This window comes from Danio rerio, chromosome 18 (assembly GCF_049306965.1).
Source record: "Danio rerio strain Tuebingen ecotype United States chromosome 18, GRCz12tu, whole genome shotgun sequence".
NCBI lineage: Eukaryota > Metazoa > Chordata > Actinopteri > Cypriniformes > Danionidae > Danio > Danio rerio.
In genome coordinates, this window is record NC_133193.1 from 14,665,001 (window position 1) to 14,684,729 (window position 19,729).

Here is a 19,729-nt window from a genome sequence, read left to right on the forward strand (position 1 = left end):
AAACATCACATCTTTAATCCAGTGTTTAAATTTTGGAGGTGAGAAGTCTTTCCATTTATGCAGAATTAACCTCTTTGCTACGAGAGAGAGTAAAAAGCAATAAGCATCAAACTGGGATCTGCTTAAGTTATAATCTTGAGTAGTAATGCCAAATATTGCGGTCAAAGCAATAGTTTCACCAAGTACTATCAACAATTCAACTCCAGTATTTAGATAATTTCGGAAATGACCAAAACATGTGGTATAGGATGGCTGGAGCTTGCCTGCATCAGTCACATGTAGGATTCATATCACTATTAATCTTTGCTAGTCTGTATTGTGTTTGACATTTTGAGGTTAAGATGATGGCATTCTAGGAAAGATCAAGTCAGGCTGCCCAGGTGTTTGGCAGATTACCCCTTTTGTCTTTATGCACATCCTGACCATCAGGAAGGCTCCAGAGATAAATGTAAAAGCTACTATGAAGGCCTTTGCACTACTGTCAGGTTGATTGGATTAGAGGCTGTGTATTTGAATGACACTGTTACGCTGATGAAATCAGGGCTGGGGAAATTCCGTTACCAGTCTGATTCCTGTTTACATGGTTTGTTTAGATATGTTTCTATTTCTATGTACACCGCCCCCCTAAAATGTATATAAAAAAAGTGCAGCATGGCATTAGTCAGAATTTTGATGACTGCATAGCAAGTCCTCAATGCAGAATCCTGCTTAAAGATACCAGAGTCTCCTGATTGGTCGATTCTGAGTTTTCAACAATACCTACATCACATCAAAAGATTTGTTTTTTAAATTCTGTGAAAACTAATTATGCAAATGAGAGTAATAATGATTAAAGATATGCAACATATTGCATATCCTACAACATATACTTACAGTAATAGTCGATACATGTAATCGGATTACTTTCTTAAGTAATCAGTAAAGTAACACTGATTACTTTCACGAAAAAATCGGAGTTACTTATTCCAAAATGCAATGCCAGTTACTTTTTAATTTACCATTTGTTCACTGACAGCTCTCCCATCCCCACATTGAGAGAAATAAAGTAATAGAAACGAAGTAGTAAGTGCAGATGTGCTGTGTATGATGTGTAAACATGATAGTTCAAGCTTAAATGTGAACATGTACTTTCTCATCTCACTTGCACAGAAACACATTCAGTATTCCTTACATCAGGGGTTCCCAAATTTTTCAGCGCACAACCCCCAAAATTACAGTGCCAGTGATTCATGACCCCCAATATCCGCTGAGGTGGTTATAAATATATAAACTTTACACACTGGCGTACATATGCCAATAGGCCCAAGTCTATTCGTCATTTATATTTGAAAAACGCCACTCGGAGACCATCCTCCATGTCCAGTTGTGGCCTGTATTTATGTTTAATCTACATGAGTGCCGTAAAGGTGCAAGAAAGTTTAACCTGGTGCCATGAAATCAATGTGCTGTGTCGCAAAAAATGGAAAGGCTATAGTCTTTTTATTTGCATGTTGTTTTTTTAATGTAACTATTAACTATTATTTTTTATCCTCTTTAGGTTAGGGATAAAATATGGTAGGGCTGGGCAATGTCCTAAAATAAAAATCTCGATTAATTGAATATTTTAACTCGATAACGATTAATGAACGATTATTTTATTTATTTATTTTATTTTGTTGCTCTCATAGTTTACGTCGTTTTGTATAGCAGATATGCTCACATATTACAAGTGCAAGATTTCTGAATGAAGGGTGCGTTACTTGATTTTAAAATATTTGAAGGAAACACACACTATCTACTGCCTAGGATTATTTATTAAACATCAAAGGTTGAAAAACTTAAATTAAAACATAAATTGCCAAAACAAACAGTCACTTTTTTCTTATAAAAAAGTGAAAGTAAACAACATTTGGAAACAAAATTAATTATTTTCATATTAAAAGTAGAAAATTACAGAATCTCTTCTAGATAAAATAACTCCTGTTTATATACATTTCTAAACATAATAGTTTATAATAACTAATTTCTAATAACTTTCTATATATTTTATATTTGCCATGATGACAGTAAATAATATTTTACTAGATATAGACCAGGGGTGGCCAACCCTGTTCCTGGAGAGCCACCTTCCTGCAGATTTCAGTTGCAACCCATATCAAACACACCTGCCTGTAATTATCATGTGGTGTTCAGGTCCTAATTAATTGGTTCAGGTGTGTTTGATATGGGTAGTAACTGAAATCTGCAGGAAGGTGGCTCTCCAGGAACAGGGTTGGCCACCCCTGATATAGACCATCGAAAAAAATTGCTTAGGGGCTAATAATTTTAACCTTAAAAATGTTTTTTTTTAAATTTAAAAACAGTTTTATTATAGCCAAAATAAAACAAATAAGACTTTCTCCAGAATAAAAAAATATTATCAGACACTCTGTGAAAATGTCCTTGCTCTGTTAAACATAATTTGGGAAAAAAAAAATATATATAAATAAATAAAAAAAATTCAAAGGGGGGCTATCTATCTATCTATCTATCTATCTATCTATCTATCTATCTATCTATCTATCTATCTATCTATCTATCTATCTATCTATCTATCTATCTATCTGTATATATATATATATATATATATATATATATATATATATATATATATATATATATATATATATATATATATATATATATATATATATATATATATATATATATATATATATACACACACACATACACACGTCTCAAGGCATCTCTGGTGCAGCTTCCATCATCTTCAATGTACAAATGTGACTCCACAAGTGGTAGGGAAAGTTATTGAAAAAACCTTACTGGTAAAATGTATCAATTATAGGTTCTAAATGTCGTTTTCGATTTTCACTTTTTTAAATTAATCACCCAGTCCTAAAATATGGTAATTATTTTGATAAAATGAAATAAAATTTTGGAAATCACCAAGCAGCCCCGTCACTGTTCTGCGACCCCCCTTTGGGAACCATTGTCTTACATGAAGAAAAACGTGAAATGCAAACTGTAAATGTACATTTCCAAACTTTTCTTTTTATGTGTCCAATAAAGAAAAGTTTGTTTGAGCTCAACTGCACAAACGTGAATTTACATTTCCTTTAACTTATGACTGCATTTCAGTTTTGGTGTAAACAGGCCTTACATTATTTTCCATATGATATTAAAATTAGTTTTATAAAATAGTTACTTATTTTAAAAAAAAACAACACAAAATTGTAATGTATTACATTTAAAGGTAACTTTCCTGAACACTGATCATTAATGTCATATAAGCATTCAGAAATTGATCTGACATTGAAGAAACCTTTATTATTAACTCTTCTATGCTGTTGGGGATGTTTTCATCCACTCAGGGGTGATTTTGAGTCTTAATTTAACTTTTTCTGTGTGTCAGCTAGCAGAATAATCTTTGGTGACTAATCTTATTTTGACACATATAATGGGATGATGCATTGAAATCTTTTTAAAAAATGATACACTCTGGGCAAATTTACTACTCTTTTGTTATGTTAGGGATAAGAAACATCCAATAAATTAAACTGCAATTAAAATGCATCAGATAAATTTTTTTTTCAAGTAAATCTGTTAATGAACCTCAGTTCTGATCAAAACTACTAAATAGTTTAGAAAATTATAGTATTTTAACTCTTTAATCGCCAAATTCATAAATTATGTTACTGATTTGGTGAAAAAACACCCACAAAATTACTTTTTTAATTAAATTTTTTACATTTTTTAATATAAAAAGTAGTTGTGGACTGGATTTATTAAACTTTTTTATCACAGTCTTGGACATGTGAAATATTAGTAACATTTCTTTTAATGCATTGTTGGTTTTTGTGCAGCATAAGATTTTTTGAACAGATTTATGCAAAGAATAATAGTAATCTGATGCATTTTTGCAGCAGTTAAATTCAGTGGATATTTTCATCCATTACATAACAAAAGGTTAGTAAATTTGAACAGGGCACAAGAGTTCATAGTTTTTTCCTCAAGATCACCATTTGAAATAGGACACTTTGTAATGCTGTTAATATCCTTACAGTCTATTTAGATCAAATGAATGCATCTCTGCTCAATAAAAGTATTTATTTAAAAAACAACAACAACTGCCAAGTATATGGAGAGTTAGTGCTAATGCAGAGTGTCCCAAATCAGTTACTTATATTAGGCTTCATAACAGTTAGGATGCTGCCTTAGAAGGTAGCCAGGCAGTCCATTAGGTTGCATAACTGAGCTGCGGACAGAATTATACTCCAAACAAGACAAGAACACCAAGAAAAATGACTATTTATGTTCCTCCAGATGGTGATCAAGTGTTTCCAGTTCCATGGGTTAGACTGATAAGTCCCTTGACTGCTATTGTTCTGAAGACACATCTGTAAGACATCAAATCATGGTGCGCGTCTCAGTTCTCGCTGCTGTTGGATCCTCATGAAGATGTGCTGCCTTTGAGTTACAATCTAATTTGTTTAACTTATGACATTTGTTTGCGTCACATGCAGGATGGGAAAAAACTTTCTCTAAATTCACATCTACGAGGCACATACCGCTCTGAGTGCCCAGTATCTGTGGTTCGAATTGATGAGGCCGAGTTATGCTGAATGGTCGTTACTGTCATTTCCTGTTATCTAATAGAAATGTAACATCTTTCACAGCTATTCAAGAGAAACCTGATTACCTAAATGCAATACAATTACATCACCATCCTTTAAAGTTAAAATAGCTTTCGTAACAAATTGCTTGGGTGGTCTGTCTGACACAGTTTTGCAGTGTTATATAAAATACAGACCCCTTTATGCCTATAACTTATGTGGTTGGTGCAGGTTGTTGGAGGAACACAGCTTTTTGTTTGCATTTAGCTACTTAGTAAATATATAATAAAAAAAACACTCTTTATAAAGACCTACTTTCTGAGAGCATATTCTGCTCTGATTGGTAAGATGGGCAAGTCTGTTTTAATTTGTCTACTACTTACTATGCATATCAGAAACTAAACCCACATAACCATATCTAAATGTTGGTTCAGGAGTTTTTCTCTGTAAAAACGTCATGATTTACATCCTCCACTTGTCATGAACCTGTTTGATTTTTTTTTTGTTCAAAAGAAGATATTTTGAAAAATGCTGGAAACCTCTAGCTATTGACTTCCATAGTTTTTGATTTTCTTACTATGAATGTCAATAAATACCAATTTCCAACATTCTTCAAAATATCTTTTTTGTTCAACAGAAAAAAGGCATAAAGGCTTGGAACCATATATACAGTTGAAGTCAGAATTATTAGCCCCCTGAATTATTAGCACTCCTGTTTATTTTTTCCCCAATTTCTGTTTAACAGAGAGAAGATTTTCTCAAACATACAAATTACATACATGTTAACTGTCCATTAAATGTGATCAATAGATTTTTCGTTGTTTTTTGTTCATCTGAACATCTTAGCATATGTGAATGTTTAAGCTGCTTTTCGCTGTAGTTTGTGACAAAAAAAGAATTTTGCATGTTGTTCTGTGTCCCATGATTGGACTTGCAGGTATAAATACTTGTTCCTCACGTCTCATTTCTGTCGTCTATTACTAAGGTAAGCGGGCTGTAAGCACGCAAGCGATACACTTGTCTTATTTATATATGTCTTATGATAAAACTATGTAGGCACATTTATATATACAGTTTTAAAACTTTTACAACAACCGTAATGAAAAACAGATGTATTCCCCACGTAAAAAACTATCCAATAGGCATGTACGTCTATGTGTATTAGCATATTTATTTGTTTTTAATATATAGCATGGATTATAATATAATAAACTGAGAGTAAATCTTTGTCATGGACCATATTTTTAAAAGTAAGCTTGCAAAGTTGTTGTTAGCAGGGTGGTGCTGACATCATAGGCGAGCGCCCCGAAGGAGCTGTAGTCCGTTAAATAGCCTAATGTGAGCTTTTCAATTCTTGTGTTTGCATTTAAGATCCAAAAGTGCTCACAGTTGTATTTTCATGTGACGATTATCCGGTTGGACAAAACGTGTAATTGTAATGAACAGTGTTTAAACACAGAGCTCATTATTTACAAACTTCGGAAAGCATATGGGAAAATCCTATAGGGATTTTATAGAGGGAACCAGTTTTATGCTAGCAGCCGATTAGCCTAAAAGGTGATGTCATAGTTCCTCCACTCTTTTGTGAACAGAATTATTGCAATACTACACTGGCTACATACAAGCTGTGAGTTTTTTCATAAGCTGCTTTGAATGGAACCTTGCTGCAATATGAATGAACATCGGTAACACACATTACCTCCTCTCTTTAAGAGGGCAGACTGTTGTCCACTGTTGGGTTTTGGGGTCGTAGCACTCCACAGAATCGTAGATCTTCCCATATGATCCTCCGCCCATCACATACAGTCTCTTCTTCATGGTGGCACAGCTACCAAACTGAGTAATACATTCACAACATTAAGAGAAGCTTGATATTTATTATTTTAAGCATGAGAGAAAAAGTGTTTGAAATTCATACAAAACTAAATCTAAATCTCACCTTGCGTACTGTGGTCATCTTTGGCAGCATTCTCCAGACATTGCAATGCGGGTCAAACACCTCCATCGTGAGGAGAACTTCAGTGTCCTCATTTTCCCCACCCAACACATAGATCATCCCGTCCAGCTCCGCTATGCCAAAATGCTGTCTGGCCTGTGCAGACACAAGAAAATACAATATAACACTGACACCTGGTGGTTCGTATTAAGAAGTGCATCGTGCTTTTTTTCATTTCATGCTATCCTAGCAGCAATGGTAGCCATTTAGCAGTCAAAAATAAATTATATTATTACTTTTCTGTGTGTAAAAGTAACAGTAACGGCCTCATGGACTTTAATACCTTAATGATGAACAGTTTAAACTCTTCTGAAGTTGTATTGTGCCCAAGACCGACGGAAAATGAAAAGTTGCTATTTTCTAGGTCGATATGGTTAAATGAAAGCTCTTAAATTTGTTTATTTAATTAATAGAATTTATATAATATTAAGGTTTGTTATCGTTATTGTGAAAGTGTTTTTTTTCCGGTTCTTTCAATGTGCATTCGTGTCGTACGCATGCATGTCATTTGAGTTTTTGGAATGAAAAGATTTGTATTAAAATTATTTGTGTATAATATTCCTTATTTTAAATGTGCATTACATGCTGGATTTTCGATAGCAACCTAGCAAGCAGTTGATGTGTTTTTTCATGTTTATTTCGACATATGAATTTTGTCATCATTATCATTAAACGTGTCATATTTGAGGGCAAAAGGAAAAATAATTCGTGTCCCCTCAGTTTTCATAAGGGATTAGTTGAGTCAAAAGTGAAAATAATTCTGTCGTTAACTACTAACAATAACGTTCTGAACACACATGTATAAATTTGATATTATGAAAAGGCAAAAGAAAATTGCGAAATGAAAGCGATAGTCCAGACATGCGGTCCCCACGTCGAGCCAGGCTGCAACAGTGCAGGTCTCCTGCCGGGTCTTAAACCCGGGTCCTTCTTGTTGCGAAGCGAGCGCGCTACCCATTGTCTGCCGGCTGACAAGGAAACGATCGAGGAATCCCTCAATTCCTGCATAAATAAATATAGAAACAATCAATAGTGCGGCCTGATAAATGGTCAAGTACATTGCACCAATGTTGGAGAAATAGGACAATATTGAACAGAAATAATAAAAAAAAATCATTATTTATCAGCCTGCACTATTCCTTCGTTGTGTATTTATTTAAGCAGGGATTTGTGGATGTATGTACTCATTCATTTATTTATTTGCATATTTATTTATTGTTTAATTTATGCAGGGATTTATGGATTTTTCAGCTGGGATGTGTGGTCCACTATAGCTTGTAGTCAAGGACGACAAAAGGTACAAGTGTAAAAACAAATAAAAAAAATGGCCCCGGGCCCCATCGGCTGCATTTGGATCCGAAACTTGAGGCCGAATCTTGTTGCCAATTGATATCGCATGTTTTGGGTCACTTTGGATGAGCTCAATTTGAACAGCCGTCCTGGCACCCAGGGTCCGTAACCGAGCGGCTTTGCAGACTGCCTTTTATACATACGGTAGGAACGCTGTTTCTCATCGACGGTAGGCCACATTTTCAACTATCGCCTAGACTGCAAAGGTAGACGCCAGCCATCTCCTCGAGAAACGTGCTGTCATTTTGGCTTGTTTAAATCTTAGTTTTATTCCATTTGTAGCTGTTTTAAAGGGCGAAGTGCGCTGCCCAGAATGCATTGCGGCAACGAACGACCAATCAAGGGGATTGCTGTGCCAGACCTGTCTTTTCCGCCTTCTGTGTGGAAATCATGTCGAGAACGGCAAACAATACTGTTTACTAGGACGAGGCGGGCCTGGGGGACACGTAAAGGCCCGTGGACGCTTACAACTCGCCCAAGTTGGCCGTTTGATTGACAGACGATCCGGCCGCTATGCTTTGACCACGCCCCGAGGGCCATGAAGAGAGACCCAGGCATGCAAACGATTAATCCGCCCTCTTACGGTTTAGTAGATCCGTCACTTTTGGTCTTGCTTGATATTCCGGCATTTTGTGCTTTGAATTATGTGTTGGGGTATCGGTATACTTATACATGTAGTTACTTTATTTATTTCATTATTTATCAGCCTGCACTATTCCTTAGTTGTGTATTTATTTAAGCAGGGATATATATATATATATATATATATATATATATATATATATATATATATATATATATATATATATATATATATATATATATATATATATCTGTGTGTGTGTGTGTGTGTGTGTGTGTGTGTGTGTGTGTGTGTTATTTACACACACCTTAAGAGTGAAGGGACCAAAATCTCAATATTAATATCAGTATGCTCATTTCAATACTCAAGTCAAAGCAAAGAAATGATCACAAAATTATTTGGTGCTCTAGGAGAGGCTGAAATATCAATATTAATATCAATACCAAAATATGGATGTTAATTCAATGACATGATTTTTTATGAGACAAAGAAGCTTTTTATTTTGTTCAAAACGAGATAAAATAAATACTGTACTGTCACCTAGTGGAATAAAACAACACATTCAGAAAGAGACCAAACAGATCGAAGATCACACAAAGGAAACATTAAAATGCAATGAACTGAAATGTGCAAAATCCAACATACCAGAGCTAGGCGGTTTTTTTTTCGATTAATTCGAATTAACATTTAAAGACGAATTAGTTTAGTATCAAATCGGGGTATCGCGATTTCTTATATAAAAACCATTAGATACATTATAATTACACCACTGCGCTTTGGTTTACTCTCTGTATAGGCTATACCTGACTGCCTGTCAGGGTTTCAATCATGGTAGTGAGGGACTGAACACAGATTGGACAGCCTAATTTAACCCAATGCATGAAGTTGTGGGAATGCATTGCAAAGCTGCATGGTGCAATTACAACAAATACAAGCATTTATCTTAAGTTGTGTATTTTTGTCTCTTTAATACCGTTGGATCAAACGCGCTTTGATCCACTTCGCTATTCCAGCACTGCCTGACGAGGGGATTTACATTCAGACTAGCAACAAGTAAAATCCTACATGAATTCACGCTTTATTAAGTCACGTCTGTGTGGACTGTCATGACAAATTCCCTTATCATGTCGATAAACTCGATCTCTCTACAAGAATGAAGGACGGAAACATCTGCCATGTTAAACAACCGCGCCGATTGTTAACGGAATATTTATAACGACATGATCTTGCTTTTGGTTATATGCCGGCTTTGAGCTCTTTACGCGCTCTCTCTCTCTCTCTCTCACAAACCGGGAGTTGAGATGCGCTGCAAAAGAGCGCTACACACTCGCCGCACACACTGGCAAGATAACAGATGCTAAAGTCCACGGGACCAGTTTTTATTTGTTAGCCTACTTGTTCTTATTTTAAAATGCCTTTTATTCTTAAAACTGGGTAACATATTCTCCCTCGGAGGTATTGGAGTTTAATACCGTGGTGCGCTTTAACCAACACCGCCCTGGAAGTTTACACACTGCTTATAGGCTTACAGCTCTAGTGTGTTATGAATTGCATGTTTAAATGATAGGGAGACATGCTACGTTTAGTTTTTATTGAAATAATAAAATGAAAATAATAATGAAATTTTAATGAAATAATAATTTTTGAATGGCTTGTCTGTTGGCGGCGTAGCTATATAAATGGAGTAAGCCTATTTTTTATTAATATTACAACACATTAATACAAACTAAGCCATCCTTTGTTTTTTTCTGTATATTTTCTATCAAACGAAAAATGCAATGTTTTTTTATTTTTTTTTTATGGTTTTCATTTTATTAGAATGATTATAGCTAATTATTAGGCGGTACATTTTCTCCATATTGGCTCTGATTGCGTTTACAGATATTTACAAATAGACATTTGGCTCAAAAACATTAATGCCTTTTAATTTCAGCGCTGTATTTTGACAGATTTCGGCTTCAGCTATTCTACCTTTCAGGTATACCAGCCTTAGTTGTGCGACTTGACTTGTGTGGCGTCTGTCTGCGGGTGACAGCGAGAAATCAGGCCTCAGATTCGATGTGTGGCCGCACGTCACAGTTACTTCACAGCATTTTTTAAATACTGGCTCATCTAAATTAACTTTTCATTCGATTAAAAGCCGAAATATTGCCACACTGACAAAGCAAACTTCATTTTTTTAAGAGAGCGGCTTCAGTGATAAAAGATGCACACACACACACAAAATGAGTATGCCTTATGTATGGCTATTGATAGGCTCTTGATAGGCTAGGAACAGCCTATCATTCTGCTATTATTCATATATTCTGTTCAAAGATTTTTGTGTTCATCCTTGCTACAAGCAAAAAAAAAAAAAAAAAAAAAAAAAGAAATAAACCTAATTGAAACAATTTATATATGGCATGGCCATTAAAATACAATGGTCCTTAACCAGATAGATTTTCAATTTACTTATAAAGATAATGTTACTTCAGTCATGTTGGAAAAAAAAATCGAAATCTTGAATCGGTCAAACTTTACAAAAAAAAATCTAAATTTTTACTTGCCAAATCGCCCAGCCATATGACATATGCATCTTAAAATTGGGAGGGTTTTCTGTAAAAGAAGACCATATTCATCAATCTACTCCGATGTATGTGACCGGGGCACTCTCCTGAGTTCAACGAGGCAAAATTATGTTAGAACAACAACAGCAACAAGGAGCAAAACATGCAGCAGTGCTGAAGTGGTTTAAAGGAAAGCTCTTAAATTTGTTTATATAATTAATAGAATTTATATAATATTAAGGTTTGTTATCGTTATTGTGAAAGTGTTTTTTTCCGGTTCTTTCAATGTGCATTCGTGTCGTACGCATGCATGTCATTTGAGTTTTTGGAATGAAAAGATTTGTATTAAAATTATTTGTGTATAATATTCCTTATTTTAAATGTGCATTATGCTGGATTTTCGATAGCAACCTAGCAAGCAGTTGATGTGTTTTTTCATGTTTATTTCGACATATGAATTTTGTCATCATTATCATTAAACGTGTCATATTTGAGGGCAAAAGGAAAAATAATTTGTGGCCCCTCAGTTTTCATGAGGGATTAGTTGAGTCAAAAGTGAAAATAATTCTGTCGTTAACTACTAACAATAACGTTCTGAACACACATGTATAAATTTGATATTATGAAAAGGCAAAAGAAATTTGCGAAATGAAAGCGATAGTCCAGACATGCGGTCCCCACGTCGAGCCAGGCTGCAACAGTGCAGGTCTCCAGCCGGGTCTTGAACCCGGGTCCTTCTTGTTGCGAAGCGAGCGCGCTACCCATTGAGCCACTGAGTCGCCGTACCGGCCGCGGTAAAAAAAAAACCGTCTTTTATAGAGTGACCTCAGCCGGCTGACAAGGAAACGATCGAGGAATCCCTCAATTCCTGCATAAATAAATATAGAAACAATCAATAGTGCGGCCTGATAAATGGTCAAGTACATTGCACCAATGTTGGAGAAATAGGACAATATTGAACAGAAATAAAAAAAAAATCATTATTTATCAGCCTGCACTATTCCTTAGTTGTGCATTTATTTAAGCAGGGATTTGTGGATGTATGTACTCATTCATTTATTTATATGCATATTTATTTATTGTTTAATTTATGCAGGGATTTATGGATTTTTCAGCTGGGATGTGTGGTCCACTATAGCTTGTAGTCAAGGACAACAAAAGGTACAAGTGTAAAATCAAATAAAAAATGGCCCCGGGCCCCATCGGCTGCATTTGGATCCGAAACTTGAGGCCGAATCTTGTTGCCAATTGATATCGCATGTTTTGGGTCACTTTGGATGAGCTCAATTTGAACAGCCGTCCTGGCACCCAGGGTCCGTAACCGAGCGGCTTTGCTGACTGCCTTTTATACATACGGTAGGAACGCTGTTTCTCATCGACGGTAGGCCACAATTTCAACCATCGCCTAGACTGCAAAGGTAGACCCCAGCCATCTCCTCGAGAAACGTGCTGTCATTTTGGCTTGTTTAAATCTTAGTTTTATTCCATTTGTAGCCGTTTTAAAGGGCGAAGTGCGCTGCCCAGAATGCATTGCGGCAACGAACGACCAATCAAGGGGATTGCTGTGCCAGACCTGTCTTTTCCGCCTTCTGTGTGGAAATCATGTCGAGAACGGCAAACAATACTGTGTACTAGGACGAGGGAGTGCGAGGCGGGCCTGGGGGACACGTAAAGGCCCGTGGACGCTTACAACTCGCCCAAGTTGGCCGTTTGATTGACAGACGATCCGGCCGCTATGCTTTGACCACGCCCCGAGGGCCATGAAGAGAGACCCAGGCATGCAAACGATTAATCCGCCCTCTTACGGTTTAGTAGATCCGTCACTTTTGGTCTTGCTTGATATTCCGGCATTTTGTGCTTTGAATTATGTGTTGGGGTATCGGTATACTTATACATGTAGTTACTTTATTTATTTCATTATTTATCAGCCTGCACTATTCCTTAGTTGTGTATTTATTTAAGCAGGGATATATATATATATATATATATATATATATATATATATATATATATATATATATATATATATATATATATATATATTTGTGTGTGTGTGTGTGTGTGTGTGTGTGTTATTTACACACACCTAAAGAGTGAAGGGACCAAAATCTCAATATTAATATCAGTATGCTCATTTCAATACTCAAGTCAAAGCAAAGAAATGATCACAACATTATTTGGTGCTCTAGGAGAGGCTGAAATATCAATATTAATATCAATACCAAAATATGGATGTTAATTCAATGACATGATTTTTTATGAGACACAGAAGATTTTATTTTGTTCAAAACGAGATAAAATAAATACTGTACTGTCACCTAGTGGAATAAAACAACACATTCAGAAAGAGACCAAACAGATCGAAGATCACACAAAGGAAACATTAAAATGCAATGAACTGAAATGTGCAAAATCCAACATACCAGAGCTAGGCGTTTTTTTTCCGATTAATTCGAATAAACATTTAAAGACGGATTTGTTTTGTATCAAATCGGGGTATCGCGATTTCTTATATAAAAACCATTAGATACATTATAATTGCACCACTGCGCTTTGGTTTACTCTCTGTATAGGCTATACCTGACTGCCTGTCAGGGTTTCAATCATGGTAGTGAGGGACTGAACACAGATTGGACAGCCTAATTTAACCCAATGCATGAAGTTGTGGGAATGCATTGCAAAGCTGCATGGTGCAATTACAACAAGTACAAGCATTTATCTTAAGTTGTGTATTTTTGTCTCTTTAATACCGTTGGATCAAACGCGCTTTGATCCACTTCGCTATTCCAGCACTGCCTGACGAGGGGATTTACATTCAGACTAGCAACAAGTAAAATCCTACATGAATTCACGCTTTATTAAGTCACGTCTGTGTGGACGGTCATGACAAATTCCCTTATCATGTCGATAAACTCGATCTCTCTACACGTATGAAGGACAGAAAATCTGCCATATGTTAAACAACCGCGCCGATCGAACCGCGCTGATCGGCTGCTCAGACTGGCTTCTGTAAAGATCAGCCTATACAGATCACACAATCTCAATAAACACCATGTAAACATATAAATATTTCGATAAATATTGTTAACGGAATATTTATAACGACATGATCTTGCTTTTGGTTATATGCCGGCTTTGAGCTCTTTACGCGCGCGCTCTCTCTCTCTCTCACAAACCGGGAGTTGAGATGCGCTGCAAAAGAGCGCTACACACTCGCCGCACACACTGGCAAGATAACAGATGCTAAAGTCCACGGGACAAGTTTTTATTTGTTAGCCTACTTGTTCTTATTTTAAAATGCCTTTTATTCTTAAAACTGGGTAACATATTCTCCCTCGGAGGTATTGGAGTTTACCGTGGTGCGCTTTAACCAACACCGCCCTGGAAGTTTACACACTGCTTATAGGCTTACAGCTCTAGTGTGTTATGAATTGCATGTTTAAATGATAGGGAGACATGCTACGTTTAGTTTTTATTGAAATAATAAAATGAAAATAATAATGAAATTTTAATGAAATAATAATTTTTGAATGGCTTGTCTGTTGGCGGCGTAGCTATATAAATAGAGTAAGCATATTTTTTATTAATATTACAACACATTAATACAAACTAAGCCATCCTTTGTTTTTTTCTGTATATTTTCTATCAAACGAAAAATGCAATGTTTTTTTTTTTATTTTTTGGTTTTCATTTTATTAGAATGATTATAGCTAATTATTAGGCGGTACATTTTCTCCATATTGGCTCTGATTGCGTTTACAGATATTTACAAATAGACATTTGGCTCAAAAACATTAATGCCTTTTAATTTCAGCGCTGTATTTTGACAGATTTCGGCTTCAGCTATTCTACCTTTCAGGTATACCAGCCTTAGTTGTGCGACTTGACTTGTGTGGCGTCTGTCTGCGGGTGACAGCGAGAAATCAGGCCTCAGATTCGATGTGTGGCCGCACGTCACAGTTACTTCACAGCATTTTTTAAATACTGGCTCATCTAAATTAACTTTTCACTCGATTAAAAGCCGAAATATTGCCACACTGACAAAGCAAACTTCGTTTTTTGAAGAGAGCGGCTTCAGTGATAAAAGATGCACACACACACACAAAATGAGTATGCCTTATGTATGGCTATTGATAGGCTCTTGATAGGCTAGGAACAGCCTATCATTCTGCTATTATTCATATATTCTGTTCAAAGATTTTTGTGTTCATCCTTGCTACAAGCAAAAAAAAAAAAAAAAAAAAAAAGAAATAAACCTAATTGAAACAATTTATATATGGCATGGCCATTAAAATACAATGGTCCTTAACCAGATAGATTTTCAATTTACTTATAAAGATAATGTTACTTCAGTCATGTTGGAAAAAAAATCGAAATCTTGAATCGGTCAAACTTTACAAAAAAAAATCTAAATTTTTACTTGCCAAATCGCCCAGCCATATGACATATGCATCTTAAAATTGGGAGGGTTTTCTGTAAAAGAAGACCATATTCATCAATCTACTCCGATGTATGTGACCGGGGCACTCTCCTGAGTTCAACGAGGCAAAATTATGTTAGAACAACAACAGCAACAAGGAGCAAAACATGCAGCAGTGCTGAAGTGGTTTAAAGCAGGGTTTTTCAAAGTCTAAGACAGTGAGCCTCCCTTTTGACACAACTTATCCATTGGCGCCCCCCTCCTCCCAAACACGCACGCACGCACGCACGCACGCACGCACGCACGCACGCACGCACGCACGCACGCACGCACGCACGCACGCACGCACGCACGCACGCACGCACGCACGCACGCACGCACACACACACACACACACACACACACACACACACACACACACACACACACACACATATATATATATATATATATATACATAAAGACACAGACAGATGTCAGACTGTTAACTCACTTTTATCATCATTTGCATGAAAGTGCAATTATTTACAGAGTAATAACAAGTATTTTAATATAACGTTTTTAAAACTAGGATGATGGTTCAATATGAATAGAACAGTTCCAAGAACTGTCCATCCCAGTCAAAATAGTGGAAGTTTAGTGGGTCTAATGCTGTCATTAGCCAAAATATTTTGACAAACCACACATAAAGGTTGTGGTTCATCAGCTGGTCCTGTCCACATAAATCATAAACTCAAATACTGATCATCATATCGTCGTCTTTTGGGTTTAAGCCCTGAACTTGAAAGCTTTTGTGGCGAGGGGGCGTGGCCGAGCGCCGTGGGAACGGAGTGAGGCCACCGCGTAAGTGGATACACTTGCGGTGCGCACCTGCCTCAGATCCCACGGAAGGAGCTCTGGATCATAAAAGGAGGAACAAGGGCAGAGGAAGCCGAGGGAGGACCGGACCCGGACATATTTTACTTTTGCTTTCAGTTTGACGGCAGTCTCCGTGAGGATCTGCCGTCCGTTTGTTTTGGTTTAGACGGAGCTGCCGTCACTGTCATTAATAAATCACTTTAAAACTGCTTCGGTTCTCCGCTTCCTTCCCGGCGGCCAAAGGGCCGTGAGCTTCATTACAGCTTTGAATCGGGGTGGGTCTCAGAAACCGTCCCATTGTATTAGCAGGCATATACCTGTATTCACAGAAGCGAATTCACAGCTATGGCCTTCTGGGTAAAAAAGGTTTTCTTATATTTGACGTATTATTTTTTTCTTTGTTTAATTAAAACGTTTAAATATAATAAAAAATACATATAATAATTAAACTTAATAATTATATTTTTATTATATTATATTTTTTTCCCGCGCCTCCCCTGACATGCTCTGGCGCCCCCCAGGGGAGGCGCGCCTCACACTTTGAAAACCCCTGGGCTAGGAACTATACTCTCATTCTGGCGTAATAATCAAGAATCTGCTGCCGTGCCATGGCTGCAGTAGGCGCAATGACATTACACAGTGCATGAAAATAGTCCCCAGCGAGGTAACAGTGTCGTGTAATATTCTGCTTGGTGCAGATATGGTACGACAGCAAAGTTCCTTGATTAATATTATGCCCGAATGGGTGTATAGTTCCTAGCTATATCGACCTATAAAATAGCAACTCTTCATTTCCCCCTTGCCAATGGTCTAATCCGATTTAATGATCTATGCTAAGCTAAGCTAAAAGTGCTAGATGCAGAAATTGGCAGAAAGGATTCAAAAAAGGTAACACTCGACTGTTTAACCCTAGGGCAGTTGTAATATGAGCCTAAAGGTTAGTGTTCCTTAAGAAAATGCTGCAAATATCCCAAAATTTTCTGCATGACACAGAATGCTATCAGTTTTTAACAGTCAAAAGAATATTGACTAATTTTTAATGTTAATAGCACAGGGTGTAAATAATAAAGCTGAAAACTTTACTAGCCGTTCATACAACCCACAAACTAGCTGTCATTGACAGTTTGCAGTTGCACATTGCTAAGAGGAATACCTGCATCATTGATGGGATCTGGGTCCAGGTGTTGGTCTCCGGATCAAATTTCTCTCCAGAGCTCAAGACGGTTTTATTCTCATCCATTCCTCCAATTGCAAACACATACCCCTCTGATCGAGCAGACAGAATTTGAAGTGAAGTGATTAAAGCACGATAAAGTCAGATTTTGTTATTTTATCTATTTAAATCCACTAACTGTTTCAATGGAGTTTTGGAAGATACTTAGGAAGGCATATAACGAATTTAAACATGCATGTGTTAATACATTAGGATGGAGAAATTATTGAGAAATATTAGCACAATTTCAATTGTTTTAGGCATTTATTTTGCAGTATGATGGCAATATTTCTTCTTATTGGAAACATTTGTTATACATTACATTTTTGAAATTTATTTTAAAATGAAAATCTAAAACTTTATACATTTTATAAGGCTTATTTTTCCTTTCAAAAAAAAAAAAAAAACGTACTCCAAACTTTGAAGACAAAGAATATGTATGAATGGAAGATGTAGAATTTATTCCAATTATATTAAAAATTATAATTAACAGAACTACCTTGATCAACGACAGAAATATTCCCTCACAAATGTAGTATTTAAACACTGAGCAAGTACAAACCTGCAGACACAACCCCATGGCCAACCCGTCTCTCCTTCATTGGCATCAGGTCAATCCACAGCTGCCTGTTGCGATCGTAAAGCGGACACATGCAGCGCGCCACTGCCGTGGGCTTCCGAGAGCTGCAAAGGAAACAAAAAGTTTAGTGTTTTATGCATAATGTAGTCCAGAAATCCACAATGAAATCAAATGGTTTCTGCTCCAAATGTGCCAATTTTATTTTATTTAATTCAGCTGATCTCTGTTCTGGGCTTCCAAACTGCACTGCACTGCAATAGTCTTATAGTATGAAGTGTGAAAGTGGAGCATTAAAAGGCCAGAGATGAAGCACAAAGAACCAAGAAAAAAACTAAAGATATTGCACATTCACTGCACACCTGCTTCATTCTGTCATGTTTTCATTATTAAATAAAACTGTACAGATACAACTTTGGGCACATTCCATTATAGCTCATGTTATACATGTTTTAAAAATCTGAAAAACTGATCAGGATATTTGCAAAGTACATCTGAGAATCTCTATCTAAAGCTAGAGTAAACATCTGTACTTGATCTGCTATTTGTGGTCTTCATTGTATATATTTATGCATTTGTTGATTTTATTTTATATGTGGATTATTTCTGCATTTGCAAAACTTGTCTGCAGTTCCTGATGCTTAAAAAATAATGGATGAAATACTGAAATATCATAAATACTGAATTGGGAGTGTTTAGTTTTAAGTATGTAAAAAGGGGAACCCATCGTCTTTAAAAATGTTTAGATGGTGTTTTATTTTCAGATTATTTCTGTATAATGCATAAAATACAGAAGAATTTCTTTACACACTAACCAAGAAAATGTTGTTATTCCTGCTGTTCTATAAGCGCCACCTACAGGCAAAAAGTAAATATGCAGTTTTTTCTGCCTGTCTACTGTCTTTTCATACAGTTTTTTGTGGTATAATTTCACAAAAACTAAAATGTAAAATTAATTTGTTTTTACTTTATATTTTGAAATGATACAATCTAATAGAATTTTCTATAAGAGCCACTTACAGGCAGACAGTGAATATGCAGTTTTTTAAGCCCGTCTACCATTTTTCCATACAGGTTTTTTGTAGCATAATTTCTAATTTTGTAGCATAATTTCTAATGAAAAATGAGTTTCTAATGTAACTAATGTAAAACTAATTTATTTGACTTTATATTTTGAAATGAATTGCATTTTCTAAAACAACATTTTAAATAAATATGTATGCAAAAGCAGATATCCGAAAATTTGCCTGTAAAGAAATCAGCAAACGAAATTGGCCATGAAAAATTAAGATTGGTGCATCATTATTAATTTCATCAATACTCACGTCCTTTCTTCACCGCCGACTGTGACGATGCACTCAGAGTAGCCGCGAGGTTTGAACGCAGCGAGCAAAGCCTCTCCCTGCTGTGCTGCTCCTCCTAGAGACTCCATACAACAATTCCCAATCACCTCCCGCATCAGCGAGTCTCCCAGCATCTGCTCCTGGAGGTAACTCTGGTCCAAGCCTTGAACCCACACAGCAGACATCACCTCTTTCATATGGACCTGAAAAGAAAAACATTCTGTTTATTCCATTTTAAACAATTATAT

The 19,729-nt window shown here is 36.2% G+C and overlaps 1 protein-coding gene across 2 annotated transcripts in view; it reads right to left on the reverse strand.

The window, feature by feature from the left end:
• Positions 1-19,729, reverse strand: part of gan (gigaxonin) — a 36,349-nt gene that overhangs the window by 9,618 nt on the left and 7,002 nt on the right. Inside the window, exons 5-9 of one of the 2 annotated variants that reach the window (XM_073929911.1) lie at positions 19,464-19,684; positions 18,124-18,245; positions 17,502-17,614; positions 6,535-6,687; positions 6,295-6,431 (exon numbers count right to left, since the gene is read on the reverse strand). In XM_073929911.1, coding sequence (XP_073786012.1) covers positions 6,295-6,431; positions 6,535-6,687; positions 17,502-17,614; positions 18,124-18,245; positions 19,464-19,684 — 746 coding nt within the window. Of the gene's footprint in view, positions 1-6,294; positions 6,432-6,534; positions 6,688-11,506; positions 11,939-17,501; positions 17,615-18,123; positions 18,246-19,463; positions 19,685-19,729 lie in introns of those variants that run through there. The other variant, XM_073929912.1, reaches the window with a different exon arrangement.